General features: G+C 39.9%; 1 protein-coding gene across 1 annotated transcript in view; it reads right to left on the bottom strand.

The window, feature by feature from the left end:
* The window catches only part of LOC143288144 (BRCA1-associated protein-like), a 29,073-nt gene that overhangs the window by 12,819 nt on the left and 1,254 nt on the right, over positions 1–15,000 (bottom strand). Inside the window, exons 3-9 of the mRNA XM_076596439.1 lie at positions 13,863–14,247; positions 9,688–9,798; positions 8,237–8,321; positions 6,749–6,862; positions 4,156–4,221; positions 2,421–2,503; positions 92–167 (exon numbers count right to left, since the gene is read on the bottom strand). Coding sequence (XP_076452554.1) covers positions 92–167; positions 2,421–2,503; positions 4,156–4,221; positions 6,749–6,862; positions 8,237–8,321; positions 9,688–9,798; positions 13,863–14,247 — 920 coding nt within the window. The remainder of the gene's footprint in view (positions 1–91; positions 168–2,420; positions 2,504–4,155; positions 4,222–6,748; positions 6,863–8,236; positions 8,322–9,687; positions 9,799–13,862; positions 14,248–15,000) is intronic.

Genomic DNA, 15,000 nt, shown 5'->3' with positions numbered 1-15,000 from the left:
TCACACATGTAAAAAACCACTCATGTATATATATGTATGAATGAACATGTGTGTAGCAGCCCACGAACAAAGAAGAAGAAGAATCCCTCACCTCCTGTGACCCGCACTCCATGCAACGTTGGTCTGGCACCTCCTCCGGCGTCTGACAGTAGCGGCACACCGGACACCTGTCCAAAGTCACACAGTTAGTTCGTTAACACACCTGGCCGTCTTGAAAAAGCCACAGCTAGTTTGTTAACACACCTGGCCATTCTGAAAGTACCACGGCTAAGTTCTTTAACACACCTGGCCGTCTTGAAAACTTTCATTCTGTACACAGTTCACGCCCACAGTCAGTTCGTTAACACACCTGGCAGTTTTGAAAACTTTCATTCTGTACACAGTTCACCCCCACAGTCAGTTCGTTAACACATCTGGCTGTCTTGAAAACCTTCACTCTGTACACAGTTCACTCACCTGCCCCACATTTAGTTCGTTAACACATCTGGCTGTCTTGAAAACCTTCACTCTGTACACAGTTCACTCACCTGTCCCACAGTCAGTTCGTTAACACATCTGGCTGTCTTGAAAACTTTCACTCTGTACACAGTTCACTCACCTGCCCCACAGTCAGTTCGTTAACACATCTGGCTGTCTTGAAAACCTTCACTCTGTACACAGTTCACTCACCTGTCCCACAGTCAGTTCGTTAACACATCTGGCTGTCTTGAAAACCTTCACTCTGTACACAGTTCACTCACCTGTCCCACATTTAGTTCGTTAACACATCTGGCTGTCTTGAAAACTTTCACTCTGTACACAGTTCACTCACCTGTTCCACATTTAGTTCGTTAACACATCTGGCTGTCTTGAAAACTTTCACTCTCTACACAGTTCACTCACCTGTCCCACATTTAGTTCGTTAACACATCTGGCTGTCTTGAAAACTTTCACTCTGTACACAGTTCACTCACCTGTTCCACATTTAGTTCGTTAACACATCTGGCTGTCTTGAAAACCTTCACTCTGTACACAGTTCACTCACCTGTTCCACAGTCAGTTCGTTAACACATCTGGCTGTCTTGAAAACTTTCACTCTGTACACAGTTCACTCACCTTCCCCACATTTAGTTCATTAACACATCTGGCCGTCTTGAAAACTTTCACTCTGTACACAGTTCACCCCCACAGTCAGTTCGTTAACACACCTGGCCGTCTTGAAAACTTTCACTCTGTACACAGTTCACTCACCTGTTCCACATTTAGTTCGTTAACACATCTGGCCGTCTTGAAAACTTTCACTCTCTACACAGTTCACCCCCACAGTCAGTTCGTTAACACACCTGGCCGTCTTGAAAACTTTCACTCTGTACACAGTTCACTCACCTGTCCCACAGTCAGTTCGTTAACACACCTGGCCGTCTTGAAAACTTTCACTCTGTACACAGTTCACTCCCACAGTCAGTTCGTTAACACATCTGGCTGTCTTGAAAACTTTCACTCTGTACACAGTTCACTCACCTGTCCCACATTTAGTTCGTTAACACATCTGGCTGTCTTGAAAACTTTCACTCTGTACACAGTTCACTCACCTGTCCCACAGTCAGTTCGTTAACACATCTGGCTGTCTTGAAAACTTTCACTCTGTACACAGTTCACTCACCTGTCCCACAGTCAGTTCGTTAACACATCTGGCTGTCTTGAAAACTTTCAATCTGTATACAGTTCACTCACCTGCCCCACATTTAGTTCATTAACACACCTGGCCGTCTTGAAAACTTTCACTCTGTACACAGTTCACTCACCTGCCCCACATTTAGTTCATTAACACACCTGGCCGTCTTGAAAACTTTCACTCTGTACACAGTTCACTCCCAGTTAGTTCATTAACACACCTGGCCGTCTTGAAAACTTTCGCTCTGTCCACAGTTCACTCAGACGCATGCACAACTGTGTTATCGTCTGGGTTATTCTTTCAATCCGTACACAGCTTCCGTTGCAAGTCAGTCACTGAGGCTTGATCTGGGCAGCATGCCTTTTAATACCTTGGTGTGGTGTAGTGTAGTGTGTAGTAGTGTGTTGTGGTGTGTTGTGGTGTGTGTGTGTGTGTGTGTGTGTGTGTGTGTGAAGTGTTTGTGTGTATGTGTAAGTGTGGTGTGGTGTGGTGTGGTGTGTGTGTGTGTGTGTGTGTGTGTGTGGTGTGGTGTGGTGTGGTGTGGTGTGGTGTGGTGTGGTGTGGTGTGGTTGGTGTGTGTGTGTGTGTGTCTAAATTAAAAAAAAAAAATCTGTTACATCTAAAATTATCACAAGTACACACTAGCACACATCCACACACACATACACAAGCACACAGACAAAGACATAAAAACAAACACATACACACACAAATAGATACCTACACATAACAAGACACACACAGACACACACACACACACACTCACGTGCTGTCTCCCCACTGTGCCAGACAGGACATGTGGAAGGAATGGTTACACAGCACGGTCAGCACACCCTCCACCGACTCCTCCTGAAACAGCCTCTTGGGGCGTTCACCATGTTCACTCCCTCCTCCAACCTACCCTGGTGGTCATACTTTCTACACTTTCATACCAATACTACTTTTTTTTCCCTTCACTTTCTTTTTTGACTCACTTGTGTAAACAAAGTGAGTCTATGTTTTAACCCGGTGTTCGGTTGTCTGTGTGTGTGTGTGTGTGTGTGTGTGTCCGTGTGTCTGTGTGTCCGTTGTAAACTTTAACACTGACATTTTCTCTTCAAATACTTTGTCAGTTGACACCAAATTAGGCATAAAAATAGGAAAAATTCACTTCTTTCCAGTCATCTTGTTTAAAACAATATTGCACCTCTGGGATGGGCACACAAAAATAAAACATGAAGCCTAATTATATGCAAGCTGCATTTACTGTTATATTTATATTTTTTGTATTCTCTAAACTTGGCACTTTGATCTGATATTCTGACCCAACAACAAGAGCAGTCATTATCATCATTTTTTGTTCAAACAGGAACTTCTTTTGCTTAGCATGGAAGTTTTATTTATTTTGCAAATGTTTTGGTGCAGATAGTAAAAAAGGGAAATTACTCTGTAATTAATGCTAGGGGACTTAATTTGCTTTAAATTGATCTTTCTCATCTTAAGCATTACATTTTGAAATTTTACTCAATACATAAAAAGCTTGGATTTAAAAAAAAAATTTTTTTTAAGTGTATCACAAGTGAGTCTTGAAGGCCTTGCCTCTCTTGTTTCTTTTGTGCTGTCCCATCACCTGCACCCTTTCAGTGGCATTACTCCTACACCACTCATTCCCAGTCCTCCGTACAATTACAAAGCCAAACTCGAGTTCCTCTGTCCCAGTCCAAGCACTGGCAGTCCACAGGGAACCATTGTATTGTGTCGCCACACGATGCCACACCCCAGAGGAGACCCTGCACTGCTGCTGAGTCATTTCCGTGGTGTTCAGTAGTGCCTGTTTTGATTTAACATACTTGGGGCAACACCTTCTAAGAACCCTTCTGATGACAATAATTGTTCAGTCACAGGGCCAGACCAAGTGAGAGGCCCCCCCTAGAGTGGAGACTGCCACCCTGTAATGACAGTGCTCCATGAACCTGCCGATGCTGAAGACCTTGACAGGACTCACCCCAAGCACAGAAGTGGAGGGGTATGGAAATGAGGTCACCACGGCAGCAGGACATGGATGGCCACAGATGTTGGGACTTTTTTTGGGGTACCAATGGAGAGTAATTCACCATTTTGTCATTCCTCTTTCTTTCTTGTATTTACAGTTTTCATCATAAGCAGTCATTTCTCAATCGTACTCTTCACAATTTATCGAATACATTTTCACCATGATCACCGTCATTCCTTTTACTTCCCTTGTAATAACCACATGCCAAATTTTTCACCACGTAGATTCACTTCTGATTCTACTCTTATCAGATACACAGATTCCTCACCACATTCAAAGCGTCTTGATCTCCCCCAGTTGTGTCCATTGGAAACAATTCTTTTTTCTTTCTTCTTCTTTTCTGATTCTACCACTGTAATTCATCAAAAGAAAACACCTTTCCTCAGTTGAAGGAATATGCAGATTTACAAGACTTTTAACTTTCTCTTTATTTTAACTAGAATTTCAACCCCATCCATGGAGCACTCACCATTCGCTCCAAACACACAGGGCATTGGGGAAGCTCCGTCAGTCCTGGAATTGGCAGACTGCCGCCCTGGAAAAAAAAAACAATCAATCATCAAAATCTGAACATGTAAGAACAATGAGGCCAGGAGAGTCTTGTAAAAGGAGATAGCTACCAATCTTTATTGTTGTTTTATCATCAAAAACACCAATTCACACACAGAGATTCGTGATTCAGTCAAAGGATGTATCAATCCCTTGACTGCTGCTGAAAAACAATGCTCGTCAATGAAGGATGGTGACGTCCACAAGACAGAACTGCTCAATGAGACAGAGCTTACAGGTCAGTATGTCAGTCAAGGGCTATCACCTCCACAGGACAGAACTGCTCGATGAGACAGAGCTCACAGGTCAGGATGTCAGTCAAGGGCTGTCACCTCCACAGGACAGAACTGCTCCATGAGACAGAGCTCACAGGTCAGGATGTCAGTCAAGGGCTATCACCTCCACAGGACAGAACTGCTCCATGAGACAGAGCTTACAGGTCAGGATGTCAGTCAAGGGCTATCACCTCCACAAGACAGAACTGCTCGATGAGACAGCTCACAGGTCAGGATGTCAGTGAAGAGCTGTCACCTCACTGAGATCAGACACAGCTTACAGGTCAGGATGTCAGTGAAGGGCTGTCACCTCACTGAAATCAGACAGAGCTTACAGGTCAGGATGTAAATGAAGGGCTGTCACCTCACTGAAATCAGACAGAGCTTACAGGTCAGGATGTCAGTGAAGGGCTGTCACCTCACTGAAATCAGACACTGCTTACAGGTCAGGATGTCAGTGAAGGGCTGTCACCTCACTTAGATCAGACACAGCTTACAGGTCAGGATGTCAGTGAAGGGCTGTCGCCTCACTGAGATCAGACAGAGCTTACAGGCCAGGATGTCAGTGAAGGGCTGTCACCTCACTGAAATCAGACACTGCTTACAGGTCAGGATGTCAGTCAAGGGCTGTCACCTCACTTAGATCAGACACAGCTTACAGGTCAGGATGTCAGTCAAGGGCTGTCACCTCACTTAGATCAGACACAGCTTACAGGTCAGGATGTCAGTGAAGGGCTGTCACCTCACTGAGATCAGACAGAGCTTACAGTTCAGGATGTCAGTCACTGTTCTCTGTTTGGACTTCTTCCCCTTGGAATTAATATCACCTGAATATGCAGCAATGATTGCATTATTGAAATATACACAAAAAGCGGGAAACATGAGTCAAAACTGACATGTGGCTGGTCTCATTTCACCAACAATCAGCAGTGAAGGGGTCAATCATCCTGAACAAAACAGCTGACACTTGCTGATTCATGATCACTCCTCCTCCTTCGTTCCTGGGCTGCAACTCCCACGTTCACTTATATGAACATTAGTGGGCTTTTACATGTATGACCCCCTTTACCCCACCATGTAGGCAGCCATACTCCATTTTTGAAGGTTCATGATCACTGATTCATGATATGGTCAAGGTTATCGATCTAGTCATCGTACAGGTGTGCAGGTGTCATGGTGTTTCATGTTTTGCTAACCACTTTTCAGGTAACCTTCGCCCCCCCCATCCCCACCCACCTCCCCTTGCACATTCCTGTTTCAATATCAAAGGCAATGAAGAAAGAGAAAAAAGAAAAACAACAACGGAATAACAGCACACAAAACTCATGCTTTCTCTTTGAACAACACAGCCACAGAGAGAGGACTAGACTGGAGTGGACAGCACAAGAGAGAAAGACACACAGCAGTACTGACACAGTGTCACAGAGACACTCATACAGACAGAGTGGGGCTGAGAGAAAGAAAAATACCAAACAGAAACAAAAGACAACCCAAACAAAAAAAAAAAAAAAAGAAAAAAAAAAGGCCAGGATGTTTCCCTAACGACTGACAACATGGCCATGCCCTGTTCTCATCGTCCACTCTGTTTCAGTCCCCTTCTTCTTCTTCTTCGTTTGCCTCCCATTAGATAAGCAGCCCGGTGTCATCGATGAAGGCTGCCGTCTGTCGCAGCTCCTCCAGGGTGCCGAACAGTTTGGCTTCTACTGATGTCGGTGTTGGCCAGTACTTCCTCCTGGATGCTGCATGTGTCCTTCCACTTCCATGCCTGGGGCGAGTCCTTTCAAGGTCTTCAGTGTCAACAGATTCATGAGTGACTGTTGTTGCAGGGACGTGGTGGCGGTCTTCACTCTAGGGGGGATGCTCACTCAGTCTGGATCCACAGCGAAGCTATTACTGTTGTCAATGGGGGGTTCAGTAGGTGGTGTCCGAAGTACGTTAAATCAGAACAGGCACTACTGAACACCACCGAAGTGACTCAGCAGTAGTGCAGGGTCTCCTCTGGTGTGTGGCCTCCTGGAGACCTTACATCAATAGTTCCCTGTTGAATGGCAATGATGGGAATGCGACAGATGAACCTGGGTACGGCTGTGTATGGAGGAATCAGAATGAGCGGTGTGGGAGTAATGCCACTGAAACTATGCACGTGATGGTGCAGGTGCAGAAAAAAAACAACAAAAAAAAAAACCTTGACCGAACACCACAAAACACTCCAAGCAGTGCCGATAAACCAGAACCAACCTCTGATTCCCTCATGATCTCCATCTTGGCCACATACACCAGGTGACAGATGTCCGCCTCGATGGAGTTGAAAGGTCGGCTGTTAAAGTACATGTAGAACTCGTCCGCTGAGCTCTGCAATGCAAGTCAGTTCTCACGTCACAACCACCTCAAATCACCCCAGAAAGCATTTCCCCCCAAAAATAACACTAAATTTAACATACTTACCATGACCCACTGATAAAAACTCCAGCAGGGGTCTGGTTCCAAAAAAAAAAAAACAACACCTCAGCTCATGCGGTGAAAAACAAAAAAGTAGGTACAGCTAGTGACCTCCCTTAGTATATTACCTCCCTTCAGTGTGTATGCAGCACCCTCCTTTGACAGCAGCTGTCTTCCATTTCTCAATGTGAAGATCCTAGCAACTAAGTTTTTGTGTTCTTTTTGTTGTTGGTTTTGTTGTTTTGTTGTTGGTAATCCAGGATTTGGAACATTCTGCTTTCAATATTTTGATGATGATGAATGATGATGATGACCATGTGTGTGTGTGTGTGTGTGTGTGTGTGTGTGTGTGTGTTGGGGAGGGAGAGGGAGGGGGGGGGGGTCCATTTAGATTTGGGATCACTTGACAAGGCTGCACTTTCAAAATATATTTCCAGGTGTTAAACAGGTTTAGAGAGACAGACACCTGCAGTGTTTGTCGGGGACTTTGAACAACCCTCCAAAAGAAAACACAACGCTCCACTTTGGGGAATTTCAAACAGAATATCAACACCAAGCATTGCAGCTTGAGACAGCCAGATAAATGCTCTTGATCTAAGATAAGAATAACTTCATCAGAAGTAGGGGGTGTTAGTTCAGTTCAGTCCAACTTTACATGCTTTTATTTTCCATACCATAGTGGTGCCCGTAGCACATCCATATGTATGCATGTTCTTTTCTTGTCTGTCCAGATTTCGTTTCATTTTGGTTTTTTTTTTTAATTGTCAATATCAAATAAATGGATCATTTATTTTCCGGTAACCAGACTCCATAAATGTGTCATCAATTCCCCAGCAATCCCAGTCAGCTGTTACTCTGTTATATGTGCTTTAATTCGTTCCAAATAATTTTCATCGCTGTGTGACATATTATTATTATTATTATCATTATTATTATTTTCATTATTATTATTATAAAACAGAATTTTTCTGTAAAAAAAAAAAAAAAAAAAAAAAAAAAGAAGAAGAAAAACTTCATTATTTCATAAACAGAAACTACACCAGGGGTGCCGAAAACAAACACAGACAATTACTAAACACTAAAACATGAAGATAACATTGGCACATAAGACATCAGTATAAAAAAAGCATTGCACATATTCGCTTTGAAACACTGTAACTGATACAACAAGTCTGAAAGACACAAACAGTCAACACTGCGTATATCATGTTGCACATTAATTCTACACATTCATACAATTAAACAGAGATTATTGCAGAAATAATCTCTGCTCCACCTATACCCCACCTGGTCTTTAAACTTGATCAGCAACATGTACTGATTCCGGACTCCTCCAGCCCCTCTCAACACCTGCATGCTTTCCATGCTGCCACTGAAAACAGGTAGTAACTTTAAACATATATAGAGTACAGGTAGTACAAGCCACTGAAAACAGGTAGTAACGTTAAGTACATATATATATAATACTGGTAGTGTAAGGCACTGAAAACAGTATAAGTACATATAGTACAGGTAGTACAAGGCACTGAAAACAGTATAAGTACCTATATAGTACAGGTAGTATAAGGCACTGAAAACAGGTAGCAACTGTAAGTACATATATAATACAGGTAGTATAACTATAAGGCACTGAAAACAGGTAGTGTAAATACCTATATAGTAAAGATAGTATAAGGCACTGAAAACAGGTAACTAATTACATATAGTATAAGGCACTGAAAACAGGTAGTATAAGTCACTGAAAACAGTATAAGTACCTAAATAATACAGGTAGTATAAGGCACTGAAAACAGGTAGCAATTGTAAGTGTAAGTACATATATTATACAGGTAGTATAACTATAAGGCACTGAAAACAGGTAGTATAAATACCTATACTATATAGTACAGGTAGTATAAGGCACTGTAAACAGGTAGTATAAGTACCTATATAGTACAGGTAGTATACAGCACTGAAAACAGTAAAAGTACTCACTGAACAACAATGAATATTGCATTGACAATGGTTACCTTTATTTGACTTCTTGCTTTTGTGAAAGTAGTCATGAAATAATAATATTGCATTGACAGTGGTTACCTTTATTAAGATGATAGCTTTAGTGAAAGCACTCATAAAACAACAATATTGCACTACATATGGTTAACTTCATTAGACTGCTAGCTTTAGCGTGATTACTCATACCAACAACCATAATAGTGCATATAATTATAACCAGTAGTAGCTTTCACTGACATGTCTCTTTAGTCAGGGAGAGCCAGCTTCAAGCTCTGTATCGCCACTAAAGAAAACAACCAAACAAAGTGGAAGAAAAAGTGACGGGCACAATAACCAAGTGATTAAAGCATTCGACTTTCAATCTATGGGTCCCTGGTTTGAATCTCGGTGACGACACCTGCTGGGTAAAAGGTAGAGATTTTTCCGATCTCCCAGGTCAATATATGTGCAGACCTGCTAGTGCCTGAACCCCCTTCATATGTATATGCAAGCAGAAGATCAAATACGCACGTTAAAGATCCTGTAATCCATTTCAGCGTTCAGTGGGTCATGGAAACAAGAACATACCCAGCATGCACACCTACGAAAGTGGAGTATGGCTGGGTAAAAACGGTCATACATGTAAAAGCCCACTTGTGTACATACAAGTGAACTTGGGAGTTGCAGCCCATGAACGCAGAAGAAGAAGAAGAAGCAGAAAGAAAGAGCAGGACATGAGTGAGAGAAGAGAGATGAGGACTGACTTGAGAGGGGCGGTGAACTTGATCAGGTCATGGATGGTGTAGGCCGCAGGGATGGCCATCATGCACAGCATCTCACTGCGGGACACGTCCTGCTCCAGGGAGGTCTTCTGACTGCAACAACAACAACACGTTAGTGTATAGAAACATATGTATGTGACGAAACAACAAAACAACATGTTAGTGTATAGAATGTAGAAACATATGTATGTGACGAAACAACAATATCAACAACAACACGTTAGTGTACAGAAACATGTATGATGAAACAACAACAACAACATGTTAGTGTATAGAAACAACAACATGTTAGTGTATAGAAACATATGTATGTGATGAAACAACAACACCACGTTAGTGTATAGAAACATATGTATGTGATGAAACAACAACAACACGTTAGTGTATAGAAACATATGTATGTGATGAAACAACAACACGTTAGTGTATAGAAACATATGTATGTGATGAAACAACAACAACACGTTAGTGTATAGAAACATATGTATGTGATGAAACAACAACACCACCACGTTAGTTTATAGAATGTAGAAACATATGTATGTGACAAAACAACAACACGTTAGTGTATAGAAACATGTATGATGAAACAACAACAACAACATGTTAGTGTATAGAAACATATGTATGTGATGAAACAACAACAACAACACGTTAGTGTATAGAAACATGTATGTGATGAAATAACAACAACACGTTAGTGTATGGAAACATATGTATGTGATGAAACAACAACAACAACACGTTAGTGTATAGAAACATGTATGATGAAACAACAACAACAACATGTTAGTGTATAGAAACATATATGTATGTGATGAAAGAACAACAACACGTTAGTGTATAGAAACATATGTATGTGATGAAACAACAACAACAACAACAACAACAATACGTTAGTGTATAGAAACATATATGTATGTGATGAAACAACAACAACAACAACACGTTAGTGTATAGAAACATATGTATGTGATGAAACAACAACAACAACAACAATACGCTAGTGTATAGAAACATATATGTATGTGATGAAACAACAACAACACGTTAGTGTATAGAAACATTTGTATGTATGTGATGAAACAACAACAACAACACGTTAGTGTATGGAAACATATGTATGTGATGAAACAACAACAACAACACGTTAGTGTATAGAAACATATGTATGTGATGAAACAACAACAACAATAACAACACGTTAGTGTATAGAAACATATGTATGTGATGAAACAACAACAACACGTTAGTGTATAGAAACATATGTATGTGATGAAACAACAACAACAACACATTAGTGTATAGAAACATATATGTATGTAATGAAACAACAACACGTTAGTGTATAGAAACATATGTATGTGATGAAACAACAACAACACGTTAGTGTATAGAAACATATGTATGTGATGAAACAACAACAACAACACATTAGTGTATAGAAACATATTATGTATGCGACGAAACAACAACAACAACATGTTAGTATATAGAAACATATATACATATGTATGTGATGCAACAACAACACGTTTGTGTATAGAAATATGTATGTGACGCAACAACAACACGTTAGTGTATAGAAATATATATATATGTATGTGACACAACAACACGTTAGTGTATAGAAATATATATGTGACGCAACAACAACACATTAGTGTATAGAAATATATATGTTTGTGACACAGCAACAACACGTTAGTGTATAGAAATATATATATGTGACGCAACAACATGTTAGTGTATAGAAATATATGTATGTGACGCAACAACAACATGTCAGTGTGTAGAAATATATGTATGTGGCACAACAACAATACGTTAGTGTATAGAAATATATGTATGTGATACATTACATACAACAATATGTTTGTGTATAAAAATATATATATATATGTGATACAACAACAACGTGATAGTGTGTGTATATATAAATATATATATACAAATACATATATATATATATATATATATAGAGAGAGAGAGAGAGAGAGAGAGAGAGATATTCATCTCTCTCTCTCTCTCTCTCTCTCTCTCTATATATATATATAGAGAGAGAGAGAGAGAGAGAGAGAGAGAGATATACATATAGATACAGATATATGTGACGCAACAACATCAACACTCTAGTTCATAGTAATATATATATGTCACGCAACAACAACAATACGTTAGTGTATAGAAATATATAATGTGACACAACAACAAGATGTTAGTGTATAGAAATACATATGTGACGCAACAACAACATGTCAGTGTGTAGAAATATATGTATGTGACACAACAACAACACTTTAACACTTTAGTTCACAGTAATATATATATATATATATATATATATATATATATATATATATATATATATATATATATATGTGTGTGTGTGTGTGTGTGTGTGTGTGTCACGCAACAACAATAATACAATAGTGTATAAAAAAATATATGTGACGCAACAACATGTCAGTGTGTAGAAATATATGCATGTGACACAACAATACGTTAGTGCACAGAAATATAAGTATGTGACACAACAACAACAATACATTACTGTATGGAAATATATGACACAACAACAATAACATGTTAGTGTAGATATATATATATATATATATATATATATGTGTGTGTGTGACGCAAAGAGGTCTTCTGGCTGCAACAACGTTAGTGTACAGAAATATATAACGTGACGCAACATTATTGTATAGAAATATATAATGTGACACAACAACATGTTAGTGTATAGATATATATATGTGACACAAAGAGGTCTTCTGACTGCAACAACAACAATACATTAGTGTACAGAAATATATATATGTGACGCAACAACAACAATACATTATAGTACAGAAATATATAATGTGACACAACAACAACAACATGTTAGTGTATAGATATATATATATATGTGACGCAAAGAGGTCTTCTGACTGCAAAAACAACAACAACAATACATTAGTGTGTAGAAATATATATATATATATGGTGCAACAACAACAATACGTTACTGTATAGAAATATATAATGTGACACAACAACATGTTAGTGTATAGATATATATATATATGTGACGCAAAGAGGTCTTCTGACTGCAAAAACAACAACAACAACAACAGCAACAATATGTTAGTGTCTAGAAATATATATGTGATGCAAAGAGGTCTTCTGACTGCAACAAAAACAATACGTCAGTGTACTGTATAGAAATATACGTGTGACGCAATGATGTCTTCTGACTGCAACAACAACAACATGTTAGTGTATAGAAATATATATGTGATGCAAAGAGATCTTCTGACTGCAACAACAACAACAACATGTTAGTGTATAGAAATATATGTGACACAGAGGTCTTCTGACTGCAAAAACAACAATACATTAGTACCTAGAAATAGATATGTGATGCAAAGAGGTCTTCTGACTGCAACAACATCATGTTAGTGTGTGTGTGTGTGTGTGTGTGTGTGTGTGTGTGTGTGTGATGCAGCAATCAAAACCCCAGCTAAAGTTGGAATTTATCATTTTTGACATTTATGTACTGTCATGAAGTTAAAAACCACAGATTAACATACAAAAAATGGAACTGATCTATCATTGTTTTTTTCCTAAAAGTTTTTCAAAGTTGGTGTGCCCCAAAAGTACAAATGGAGAAACAGGGTCATGAAAAAAAAGCATACATTTCCCTGTTTGTAATCATCATAAATACCTAGTTTAAGTATTATCATTATCACTGATGGATTTGACTGACTGAAGTCGTGAAGATCCAACATTGTATAAACACTTCTTAATATCATCATCATCAGCATTAAGATTGGTTGAGTGATTTGACTGACTGAAGATCCAGCACTGTATAAACACTTTTTGATATCATCATCAGCAGCATTAAGTAAAGATTGGTCGAGTGATTTGACTGACTTAAGATCCAGCACTGTATAAACACTTTATAATATCATCATTATCAGCATTAAGATTGGTCGAGTGATTTGACTGACTGAAGATCCAGCACTGTATAAACACTTTTTAATATCATCATTATCAGCATGAAGACTGGCTGAGTGATTTGACTGACTGAAGATCCAGCACTGTATAAACACTTTCAGTATCATCATCATCATCATGACGAAAACACCAGTGCCCCTCACCCTACTGACCTATCTTTGTACATGTGCAGGATGCCCTTCACCAGCTCCACATGGGGGTTACCGCTGATGAAGTGCACCAGGTTGGACTGACGCCCCGAGGGGCTGCGACTCCGCCGACGCTTCCCAGGGGTCTCTGGTGTGGGGCCTGGCTCGTCACAGTCCTGGGCCGAGTGGTCCTGGCTCTCGGCCCTGCGAGGCACCTGGTGAAAGGCCCCCCTGGCATCCACCTCCTTGTTGTCATCCTTGGTGTCACCCACAGGGGGCTTGGGGTTCAAGCCTTCGGCGGGGGCAGCGTCAGGCGAGGAGGACTTGCTGTGCTGGCGCTTCCTGGCCTCGTCCCGACTCCTCTGCTGGGTGTCCATGTCCCGCGCCTCTTTCTCCATGGTCTGGATCACTGGTGCCGGGGAAATCATAACAGTAGTAGTAGTAGTAATAATGATAATATTAATAATAACAGGGATGGACTGGTGGCACAAGGGAAAATTGTAACAACAACAGCAGTAGAAGTAGTAGTAATAGTAATAACAGGGAGGGATCACTGGCACAGAGCAAAATTATAACAACAGTAGAAGTAGTAGTAATGATAATAACAGTGAGGGATCACTGGCACAGAGCAAAATTATAACAACAGTAGAAGTAGTAGTAATAATAATAACAGGGATGGATCACTGGCACAGAGCAAAATTATAACAACAGTAGAAGTAGTAGTAATGATAATAACAGGGAGGGATCACTGGCACAGGGGGAAATTATAACAACAGTAGTAATAATGATAATGATATGATAACAGATTATTGATATATTGCAACTTTCCCTAACAGAAGAAAATAATAGATATCAGTTTAAAAAAAAAAGTGTTTAGATAATAATAAGACTTGAATTAGTTGGAAAACATAAAGTTCTATGACATAACACAAAACGTATTTAAGACACGCGTCTAAAGTCATGTCATCAAGATACAGCACTGTCCTCAAAAACAGTGAAAAATGAAACCAATGTTTTTGGTGGGTTTTTTGGTTTTTTGTGTGTATCTTCACAGGAAGACCTGTTTCAACACTATGATCAGAGAGTACTGACTCAAGGCAGATTAAGCCTGTAGATAATAAAAAACCAGGGATCCAACTCCAACAAATGTGACCAAACAAAC

Source organism: Babylonia areolata, chromosome 12 (genome assembly GCF_041734735.1).
Source record: "Babylonia areolata isolate BAREFJ2019XMU chromosome 12, ASM4173473v1, whole genome shotgun sequence".
NCBI classification, from domain to species: Eukaryota; Metazoa; Mollusca; class Gastropoda; order Neogastropoda; family Buccinidae; genus Babylonia; species Babylonia areolata.
The sequence above is the reverse complement of the archived record's forward strand: the minus strand, read 5'-3'. Positions and strand labels throughout refer to the sequence as shown.